Here is a 12,077-nt window from a genome sequence, read left to right as displayed (position 1 = left end):
GTATCATGCATTTTGTTGTCATCAGTGTTAATAATTTATCGGGTCAATTTTTCTCCTGACACAAAGCTTGAGAGAGCTCTGGCCAAGGTGTTCTCCTGCCACAGAGCTGTTCTGCAGGAGTAACTTTGTCAAAACTCTTGGCCTTGGAAGTTTTGTCTACATTCTTTTGGGGGTAGCCCCAACACTGAATAGAAAAACTGGGCAATAGCTGCAAGCATTTAGAATTTATATTTCCCTTTCAGCATAGCATAACATTATATTTTTATAGCATAACTACTAAGTTATTGAAACTAATCTCAGTGTCATTCAAACCTGTTAAAATATACAACACAAAATAAAATAATATATAAGGCAATTCAGTACACTGGAAACAGGCCCAAGATGTCAGAAGGGCAGTAAGTTTACACTGATATCAACATGCTCTGTTATTTCCCATTTTGATCATTACTTTTCTAGTGAACAAGAATAACCATGCATTGAAATAGCAGACATTAATAATCTGAAGGATGTGCAAATTGCAACATCCATTCTAAGCAATTTGTAAAGCAGCAATTATTTATTATATAGTTTGCTTAGAAAATAGAGTAAATAAGCATGCTATTGACAAGTTGCAAAAGTTAATTTAGTTATATAAGAAATGCTTGATCACAGGTTAGTGAAAAATAAGATAGGGCTTATTTTAAAGCATTATTTTTAAGAATAAAATGATCATGCAAGTATTTAATAGGTCAGTACATCATTAAGAAAAAGAAAAACATTTAAGCCATTTAGTGATTACCGATACGGCTCAGTTTTTGTCTTTCTCATTGCCTTCTCACGTTTGGTCAGGGGAACCCTCTTCCAGAGCATGCTCCAATCCCATGCTCCTCTAGCAAACCCATCTTCGTCACCACCCCCTTGGGGTACAATATTATAAGTGTTGCCATCTATGACATCTATAAGCGGCACAGTACACGAGGTTCTGCAGGATTTTGGATGATGATGGTGAGGATGAAGGAAGGCATATGGTACATTTAAACGAACCATGGTTCATGGAAAAGAGGGGGGGAAAAATGAAAGGATTTAGGTAAGCATGAATTAATAAAGATCAGTATAACAAAACAGTGTTTTTTACCGATATGGCTCAGTTTTATATTTTCTTTTTGCCTTTTCCTTGTGGCTTAATGGAATACGTTTCCATAGCAAGCTCCAGTCCCAGGCCCCTCTGGCAAAGCCATCTTCATCCCCGCCTTGCTGTGGTTCAATGGAATAGTCATTTCCATCTATGTAATCTATTAGAGGCACAGTGCATGTAGTTCTGAAATATTTATGGAAGGGGAAGAGACAAGGTTAAGCTGTCTAATCTAATAGATTACACGCTATCTTTAATGCCTTATCCAAATATAGTTTGAATAACTACAATACACAGATACAGTACTTTTCCTGTAAAAGAAAAATGAGGAACAGAGATTATGAATTAACAGAATGAATTCAAATTAATGTTAAGAATATGTTTATTTTTTCCTGCACAGATTCTTGAAAATTAATTGTAAAAGGGAATGATGTAAGTTGCATGTTCTGCATTTGGACAATGTGGCATTCTGCTGTTAAATGCATTTGTCTTGTTTGGTTTCATGAGGCAGAGAGACTGTCAAGTGGTTTTGCCAGTTTTTTTTAAAAAATGTGTCTTCAATTTTGTAAAAAAAATGTAAAGCTTGCAAATATATTATTTTAATAGATACATTTTTAAACATGTCATAGATTTTTTTTAAACTTTAGGTCTGATTTAAAGCTAGCAAATATACTATTTTAACAGGTACATTTATGAATACTGGAACACTTTGAAACCAAAACTAGTGCTCTGCTGTAATTACCCAAACTCATTATTGAAAAGAAAGGAGGGAAACAATTTAAAGCAATATCTTTTATTTCTGACTATTCATATGCAATTCTGCTTTGCACACTGAGGACTACTTTCTCAGATTTTTATTCATTTTAATGTAGCCTTCATTTGTGTAAATATGGATGTTAACTTGCCAACTGTTTGCATTACAAGTGAAATCAATTATGCAATTAATGTCTTTAGGTAGTAACAGAACTTCAAACTATTTACAGTGCTAAGTATACTTCAGATAAAAACTGTTAATTTAAGTATTTTTCCTAGTTTTGTAGAGAAAACAGTTTTATCAGCCAACCTGCAAACTCCTATTTGAGCAGCTGATAAAATGTGTTAGAAAATTACCTATTAAAAATGATTATCTGTCTTGAATACTACAAAAGTACAATGTTTAAAGGATTCCTGAGGGATATAAATAAGCAAATTATTACCTGTCTTTAGATATAGGAGCTATTAGTGACGCATACCAGTTTACTGCCACCTCACAGTGGGCATCAAGGTAAATTAAAACCTTTAAAAAACAAAGAGGAAAGGAGATTTCAATTTAGTTTTTATTTTCTTATAAAAATACATGTTGTTTATTTTTAAAAATGTAATTTTGCAATTAAAGAACCGTGGTTACAATAATAATGTGGTTTAGGATCTATTAAAAGTAAAATTGAGATTATATGGAAAGAAGGATTTTATTTAGCAAACAGTATTCTACCTTTCCAAGTTTAGCCTTCTGGGCTCCAATGCTTCTAGCTTGAATTAAACCTTCTCTCCTTTCATTTCGAAAAATCTTTACAAGGCCATTCCACTGCTTAATATAATCCTCTAGTCTTTCTTTTAAGTGTTCTATCAAATAATAAAAAGAGGTATCCATGTATGTTATAAATATTTAAGGTTGAGCTGACAATACAAACTAAATCTATATTAAGAACAGACATATATTTGATTAAATATGTACATTCTCCAAAAATCAAGGATGTCAGATTCAATGTGTAATTTAGGTATATTTACTGATAAGTGCACACTTATTTAAGATTTCTTGATTATTCTCCAAAGTTATCGATGTCAAATTCATTATATAAATTTGGTATAGCTGCAAGCTCACTTAAGAATTATTTCTTGATTATTTCACAAGCATAAAACAAAACAGAAAGGTAACATTGTAACATTCAACAATTAACCTGTATTATATCACGGGCACAGATAATCTTTATATTTTAAACTCTTTTGCCAACAGAAAGGCAAAAGAAATATTAACCAATTTTCCAGCCATGTCCCAAATGAATATATGCCATTCTAAAACAATGATTTTAGGAGATTTCATTTTTAAATTAGGCTTCTTACCAGTGTAAAATAGACTCAATTGACAGAAGAAGAGTGATAAAATACTACAGCTGCTCTGACATACATCACTCCTCTCAAATCATCAAGACTTTAACTAACAAAATAAAAAGCTTCATTTATTAGCAATCAAGATGTGATGAAACGATATATGTATTAGTACCTACAATTCATTAGTACACCTGAGCCTGAAAACAAAAGATTCTAAGTTCTTTAAAATATCTTTAATACATAGAGACATGTAAAAAATTAAGAAGACACTATTAACATTTTTACTTCTTTCATCATATAGATATTTGATCCTTATTTCACTTATATTGATAAAGGGATATAACAAATGTAATGCACCATTTACACAATGTGTATGTGTCACTTAAATATTTGCATGTGGAAAAAGTAAGTACACCTTGCATGAGGAAAAGTATACTTTACAAAGTAAAGATATTCATCACTACCTCAAATTACCTAAAATTAGAATCAACTGCACCAGATGAGGTATAAATGTTTAGAACAGTGTTAGAGAGGATTTGCAGGAAGCTAAAACATCAGACATTTGGTTTCATTTGTTCTTTGTCACTGACATTTCTCTAATATCTTCAGAAAGATTATAGATGACTATGAGTCTAGGACAGGGCTTTTCAACCTTTTCACAGATTGTACCACTTTTACGACATGACAATATTTGAGTACTACCAGTGCTTAGCAAGGTATCAAAAACTTGATGACAAAAAAGGGGGGGAGATTTTGGGTTTTACTGATTAGATTCACTTGTTGTTATAGAAATGGCTAGTTTATAATATTATGGAAAAGTAAAAAGTTGAGGTTCAATGTTAATGCTTCCTTCCTACTACAACAGAGGAACTCTGTTCTTTTTCCCTGCTCCCCCTCACTTCCCCCCCCCCCGTTTTCCTTCCCACTGTGTCCTATTTGCTTTTGTATTTTATTCTATAATCTAATAAACTATTACAAACTGTAGAAAAAAGCCGAAGAGCCTTCAAAGAAAACTTTCTAAAAGCCACAGACTCAGTTAAAGGGGGTAAAACTAATTACATGTGTTTAAAAGGATTAAAGCTTTCCTGTTGTCTTTTTTCCCCTTCCCCCACCCAAACCATGTTCTTTTATAGCCTCTCCTCTCTCCCCACCTTTTTCTTCAGTTCACCCTCAGCTCCGAGCTCCTTCTGGAAACGCCAATCAGCTGGAGCCCTGCTGGCTTCTGGAGCTTCTGCCGAGCTCAGACAGTGCTGCAGCTGCAGCTGCCTCTCCCTCAGGCTTGGCTGCTTAGGCTCATTCTCCTCATCTGCTACACTTGGCTAGCAGTCATGTACCACCTGCCACATGGCAAAGTACCACAGGTGGTATGCATACCACCAGTTGAAAAGCCCTGGTCTAGGAAAGGATTTTAAAAGATTACCAAACAACTGGACAGCAATTGGTGAAAAACAAAGACAACACTCCACTATAAGAAATTGATACAACTGTAAAACAGGGGTGATTTAAAAAGAATTGGACCTCAACTAGAACTTTATTCCTTTTGAGAGAAAAAAAACCTTGTGGACTAAAAGCTTTTGAATATCTACTCTTTACTTTCTATCCTTATTTGAAAACCTGGCTCTGTTCTTCTAAAACAGAAGAAACAATTGAAATGAATTTTCTAAGCACTTGGGGGACACCTTGTGGCTAAACCTGAAATTGCAATCTGTGTGAGAGAGAGAGACTTGGCTGACATTTTAGACAAGGTAAGACTAACCTTGAACACCAGATGTGAGAGTACACCATGGAAGAAATACAAAAACAAATCTATGCTATGATGAAAATAACCTGCTAAACTTATCAGTTCCTTTCTTCAGCCAGTGACGAAATAAGAGCTTTTGGAAAAAAACTAGAAAGCATCTTGGATAAGCAAACTCAAATTGTGACTACAACTAATAATTTAGCGGGACAGAACATAACAGAAGAAATTGAACAATCAAATATTCTGACAGAAGATTTAACTACTCAACAAGCAGATAAAACTTTGAGAAAAACCTGACAAAATGGATGGAGGAAAAAATCTGTTACATAAAACAGAAGGAATTTGAAGATCAAAATGAGAAACAGATGGAAGAAAAAACAGATGGTCCAGGACAACAACGCCAAGAGGAGAAAAAAATGAGAAGATTTGGTACCTCTATCAGACCCCTCAACCCTTCAAAAATGGAGATTGGAGCGTCACTTCAATATGATACAACAACACAAGAACTCTTTGATGACCCTGAAGCAAAGAAACGGAAAATGATATGGCAAAGGAAAAAAGCTAGAATAAGATTGAAGAAGAATGGACATATTTAAGAGGCCTGAAACAGAAAATATCTAAATAGACAGGATTGTATTTGGATTATGAATTGTTTTGATGTGAAGATAAAAATATTGGCTAATTAAAAAACTTAGATGTGTGAATATCAACAGTTAAATTGAAATATTGAGCCGTTTAAATGAAATTGACTAAGATGTTTATATGTTAAGAGTGATGTAACGTAACTAATATATTTGGATGTAGTGATAAAAATAAAAATTATAAGTCTAAGCATGAGAAAGCAAATACAAAGGAAAAGGGAAAGGATGTATTAAATGTTGAAATGGGAGAAATTTTGGTTATTGAATTTACAGTATGTGGAAATTATAATGAAAACAAGAATATTATATTGAATTATTAACCTGTTGATATGGAAATAAGATAGATAAGATGTTTATCTAGATTATTAGGTATTGGAGAGAACTGTGATAAAGGGAAGTGGGGTCACTTAGAAATATGAAAATGAGAAACTTCAAACATTTAACTTTAATATTAATGTAAAATCAAAGCTGGGAAATTTATGTGATTGATGCTTTAAAGATGGAATGTTAAAATAAATAAAATATATAAAGGTACTGACAAATGTAAGAAAACCACTAAATAACTGACAAATTGTTAGATGTTTAGTGCCAGCCATTGGCAGTTCCCCAAAAGGGTCATCAGATGGAGGCAAAGAGGTTTCTTTGCTTCCACTGATGAGCCAAGGGTCTCAGACCCACAGCCCCATTGGTGAGAGTGTTTTATGGTCAATGAGGGGCCAAGACCCCCCATAAATACCTCTGCACGAGGGGCTGCTCTTTGTTCTTTCTCCAGTTCTAGTTTCTACTTCTAGTTCTATCTCTACTCCTAACCTCTATTTTAGTCATGTAATACTAGCTTGTTTTGTTTTATTTTATTTCTCTCTTACATGCAGGCATGAATGCTTTCATGCCAAGTATTTCTTTCTCTTTGATCTATCTTGAATAAAGCTAAATATGATTGCATCTCTGCGTGATGCCTTTGCTTGGAAGCTCCTTTAACGATTCATCGTGAGAAAACCTCACAAGTTGGTAGCAGAGGATGGTTTAAAGGAAAGCTTCCAAGCTTGCAGAAAATTTGAAACTGAAATGGATGGCCGGAGATCCCAGATCGTTACCAGAAGTCATCGATCGAAGACAGCCTCCCCGCCTACATCCAAGACTTCAGTTCCTGAGGCAACCTCAGCTGCAGATGAAAGCGCAAATGACCTTCATCCCGTCAGAGGATCCAGCAGAGCGTCCAGGACCCCTTCACATGCCTCTCTACAACTGAACGCCACAGAGGAGAGCATACAAGGTTTGCAAACTGTCCAAGGCTGCTCAGATGCTGCAGAGACGGACCTGGCTGAGACCAAACGCCGCGTGAGTAAACTGACTGCACAGGAACGTGAAGAGCTGCTTAAAGAGATCCTTGCAATGCAGGGGAAAGGGAGGGGGAAGGCAGCCCAGGAAACCGAAGAGACCACGAGGCTCCCAAATATGGTGCCCGCCACCCTTAGTGACCCCGGGACCCCAGGGCTTTTGGCGGGAACCCCCCCTCCCAGCCGTGAGCTACAGCTTCCGGGGGCAAGCGGAAACAAGATGGCTCCGCCCACGTGGTCTGGCACAGGAAACAAGATGGCGGCCCCCACACGGTCTAACAAAGACTTGACTTCTTTAAGTCTGGAAAGCCAGCAATCTCTGGCTTCCAACCAAAATAGCCTGCAGTCACTGGCATCCAGCCTGAATGACATGCAATTCCTGGCATCCGAGCAAGACAGCATGCATATTCCTGATTTCTCCCCCCCACAAAGCCTTAAATGCTATGATAGCAATGAGATCTGCCCAGCCAAAACTGTTACAACGGCTCTCCAGACAGCCATGCAAGCTCTGGCCACTGCCTTAGAGGCTAGCAAGACAGCGGCCACACAGACATCGGGGGTGCCCACCCCCCCTCCAAGGCCTCCCATCCTCTCCCCAGAGCCCAACTGCCGGGGGGAATCCAGCCTGCAGCCTTCCAACAATCAACCCCTGCGGCCTCCCACCTTCTCTTCAGGTCTTCAGAACCAGCAATGGGCTCCTCAAGGCAAGCCAGGCAATGATGAAAATCCATGTGGTTTTAATTCTCGGGAGGATCCATTCAAACAACCCCGGGCTGGTAAATCTGGGCTCCGCCCCCCCAATGCCTCATGGGAAGAAGGGAGAAACCCTGAACAACGCCCTCCCCCTGATCACATGGTCTCCGGGCACGCCCATATGGAATTGCTAAATAAGCAACAAGAAAAAAGAGTGTCCCCTTTCAATGCAGAAACAGCTTCAGGAGTAAGCGTTTTTCCGCTTCCTTTTACATCAATGCCCATCTCAGAATTCTTTAAATATGGGTCTGAGTTCCTGGTCACAGACCTACCTAGTGATTTTAAAAAACTGCAAATAGCAGGAGAAAATTATAGCAGTTGGAGTAAAGATATACAGCTATATCTCTTAAAGCATGGGATTCTACAGATGGTTCGAAAACCACCCCCTTCCCCATGGGGACGTCAAGAAGAGCTGCTACACTTGCAGGCTTATTCTGCTCTACTCAGTTCCCTGGATAATAACTTGTTCCCTAGTATCCCAGCTGGTCTCAGAGCTGCTCAGGTCTGGGATCTGTTATTCAAATTATTCAACAGCGATACCATTGGTTCCATCACCAGATATACAACTGAGCTTTATACAACCAAACTGAAATTTGGTGCCAGCATGCCTGAACATCTTGCAAAATTAAAGGCACTCAGGGCAGAATTGATTTCCAGAGATTTTCCTGTGTCTGATGTGAGCATGCTCTCCATAATTTTTACTTCCCTAGACAGGAGTTGGAGCAATTTCATTGTTTCACTCGAAGCGGTCAAGAGGGAAGACATAAATCTGTCCTACCTCACAGGGAGACTGATTGAAGAAGATCGGAGAAGGAGAAATGCTGGAGAATACGCTAGAGTCACCACTCAGCAAGCCAGAAGGGGCGCCACAACTCAGAGCAAGTTAATGCTCTGCTTAAATGTTTCATCTGTGGCTCTGAGGAGCACCTCAAGAAAGACTGCCCCCATCAACATCAAGCCCCTAAACGTGGTCCCAATCAAGTAAGAGGGAAGGGGCAAGTAAGGGGGCGTGGCAGGGGCAAAGGACATTCACTGCATACTTGTTCCCTCACCCCCACAACAAAGGCTGATAGCTCCACTGACTTATGGTTACTGGACTCTGGAGCTTCTTCTCACATTACTAATATGAGTCAAGGTTTTAAAAGGTTAAAGAAAATTACCTCATCTGTCAAGGTTGCAAACGGTGATACTGCCTCAGTTGTTGGGGAGGGTTTCGTTTCTCTACCTGGACTTGGGAAAGTAGAGGGTGTCCTGCACGCGCCTTCTATAGCCAACAACCTTTTGAGCATCACCAAATTGTGTGACGATGACAAAGTGGAAGTCCTATTTCGCAAGGGGGGAGGTCATGTCACCCGAGACCAGAAGGTCATTGGAGATATTACAATAATAAATGGCTTGCCATATTTTTCTCCCAAGCCACCACAACCTGCCCCAAGGCTTTCCAAGGGCAGTGTGGGCAAGGAGCCTGAATCTCAGCAGGCACCTACACCACCACTCAAAGCAATAAGAGCCAAGAGAGTGTCCATGGGAAAGCCAATGCACAATAAGTGCGTCCACCTCATGCACAGAAGGCTAGGACATGCAAGCTTCCCTGTAGTTAAAAAGATGGGAGAGTTTGCTGAGGGAGTCCAGCTCAAGGACTGTGACGTGTTTCTGGACTGTGCTGTTTGCAAGAAAACAAAGAGGAAAGCTGCTCCAATACCAAAGGTGTCATCCCGTAAGACTCAAGACCCTTACCAACTAGTACATATTGATTTGGTTGGGCCTTTTACACCATCCCTAGGAAAGAAAAGGTATTTTCTCACTGCCGTTGATGATTTTTCACGTTACGGTCATGTGTATACTCTCACAGAGAAATCTGAAGCCTTTGACGCCATAAAGTCGCTGTACAACTTCGTAGAGACCCAGTACAAGACCAAGATCGCACAATTGCAGAGCGATCGCGGGGCTGAGTTCATGTCTCAGAAGTTCCAGGACTGGGTAAGGCATAAGGGCATCCGCCATTTCCTAACTGCACCGTTCACCCCGTCGCAAAATGGTGTAGCTGAGAAAAGGAATGGAATCCTGCAAACCATGATGCGTAGTCTGATTGCAGACACGGGTGTCACAGAATCATACTGGGGGGAGGCAATTCATTATGCCAATTACACTTTAAACCGCACCTGGAGCAGTGTTGTGAACCAGACCCCATATTTCCTGGTTCACGGTAGGAAACCAAATCTGGCACATTTGCGTGTGTTTGGTTCCTATGCATGGGTGCATATCCCCAAGCAGCTACGGAAGAAGGGGAAACCTGTTTCTCAGAGACTAAGGTTCTTGGGCTATGCTCCTGGCTCCAAGGCCTATCGTTTCCTGGGAGAAGGGGGCAGGCCTGTGACTTCCCAATCTGCCTCTTTCGAAGAGGATTCCAATTGGACCCAGATCCACTCAAATGATCTGAGCCCATATGCCAACCGACCCAGCAAGGACACACCGACCGCGACATCACCAGAGGCGACCTCATACCCTGCCACCGACGAAAGTGAGGAACAAGATGAAGATGCGTCCAGTCCCACGGAGGAAGACACGCCATCTTCACCCCCAGCGACACCTCAGAGACCCGCGGAAGAAAAGAGCGGTGAGTGGCAGAAGGTAAGGAGGTCAAAGCGGTCCAACAAGGGGGTCCCGCCAAAGAAAATTGACATTGGCCACATAGCGTCTGTCAACAGCGTTGTGGTCACCCCAAAATCCTTCTCTGACATCCAGGAGCTGCCCATCGAAGAGCAAGAGAAATGGCAGCTCGCGATGGAGAAGGAAATGCAGAGCCTGAAACAACTTAAGGTCTTCATCCCCCAGCAACCTCCAAAGGAGAGGAAAGTCATTGGCACAAGGTGGGTTTACAAGGCAAAACCACTTGCCAATGGCCTCTACCTGTATAAGGCCCGTTTGGTAGCCCAGGGCTTCGCTCAGCGTTATATGGAAGACTACTCGGAGACTTACTCTCCAACCGTCCAGGCAGAGAGCGTCAAGGCCGCCCTCGTGACTGCAGCCGCTCTGGGAGAAGAAGTCTTTCAATTCGACATCCAGACGGCTTACCTCCACGCCAACCTGGACCGACAGATCTACGTGAGGGCCCCACCTGGCTACCAGCAAGAAGGGGGAAATACATGGTTGCTTCACAAAGGGTTATATGGTCTTAAGCAGTCAGGGAAATTATGGTATGACTGTCTTAGAAAGAGTTTAGAACGAGTTGGTTTTCATACATCTAATGCAGATCAATGTGTTTTCACACGCAATTCCAAGGGTACCACAGAACGGGTGTTAGTTTATGTGGACGATCTATTATATGTAGGGCCAAACAAGAAAGGGTGTGATGAATTTGCCAAGGCCCTGGAAGAAAAATTTACTCTGAAGTCTTTGGGGCGGATTGACAAGTACTTGGGTGTGCATATTTTGGCCACTAAAGGGGGGTTCGCTCTATCTCAAAAAGAAAAGATAGAGGAATTACTGGCCAAATGCAAAATGACAGAATCTAATCCTACGCATAGCCCAATGCAAACCGATTTTTACAACCACACCCATAAGGACGGTCCTGAGTTCACAGATAACACGCTTTACAGATCTGTGATTGGCTCCTTGCTATACATCAGCAATTGGAGCAGACCTGACATAGCTTTAGCTGTGAATCTATTGTCCAGGCATGTGGAACACCCAAAGCAATTCCACTGGACTGCTGTTAAAAGGGTGCTTAGATACCTAAAGGGCACAGCTGATGCCCTCCTTATGCTAGAACCAGAGAAGGGGAAGACGGCCCAGCTCTCCGCTTACTCAGACGCAGACTGGGCTGGCGACACCAAAACTAGACGGAGCACTTCCGGTTTCCTCATATTGCTAAATGGCTGCCCAGTACATTGGAATGTTAGGCAGCAAAAATTTATTTCTTGCTCCACGGCCGAGGCTGAATATGCCAGCCTGTCAGACACGGCCAATGATTTGACTTGGTTCAATGAGCTGATAACAAGCATCTGGGCATCTCCCCCTCTGCCCATCCAAATTCTAGAGGACAACACAGCTGCCATTGCAATCTCGGAGGCTTATGCAGTAGGATCTAGATCTCGCCATATAGACATACGCTACAAAAATGTCAGGCAGCTTACCAAAAAGGGGTTTATACATGTTGAGCACTGTAATACAGCTGACCAGATAGCTGATCTGTTTACCAAACCTGTTCCCATTGACCGGCACAACCTTCTGTGTAAGCGTTTGTGTTTGGCCTTCTGAATGTTTTCATACATGTCTATGACACCTGCTCGCCCCTTACATACATTCACTGGTCCCTGTCATTGGCTGGCAAGAAGGGGAATTGTTAGATGTTTAGTGCCAGCCATTGGCAGTTCCCCAAAAGGGTCATCAGATGGAGGCAAAGA

The 12,077-nt window shown here is 40.9% G+C and overlaps 1 protein-coding gene across 3 annotated transcripts in view; it reads right to left on the bottom strand.

Annotated features, from left to right (window-relative positions):
* The window catches only part of GALNT7 (polypeptide N-acetylgalactosaminyltransferase 7), a 128,484-nt gene that overhangs the window by 26,863 nt on the left and 89,544 nt on the right, over positions 1-12,077 (bottom strand). For 2 of the 3 annotated variants that reach the window (XM_083367283.1, XM_083367285.1), the window contains exons 4-6: positions 2,583-2,713; positions 2,308-2,387; positions 779-961 (exon numbers count right to left, since the gene is read on the bottom strand). In XM_083367283.1, the coding sequence (XP_083223409.1) occupies positions 779-961; positions 2,308-2,387; positions 2,583-2,713 (394 nt within the window). Of the gene's footprint in view, positions 1-778; positions 962-1,114; positions 1,298-2,307; positions 2,388-2,582; positions 2,714-12,077 lie in introns of all 3 variants that reach the window. The other variant, XM_083367284.1, reaches the window with a different exon arrangement.

Source organism: Vipera ursinii (genome assembly GCF_947247035.1).
Source record: "Vipera ursinii genome assembly, chromosome: 7".
NCBI lineage: Eukaryota > Metazoa > Chordata > Lepidosauria > Squamata > Viperidae > Vipera > Vipera ursinii.
This window is presented reverse-complemented; position numbering and strand designations above follow the sequence as displayed.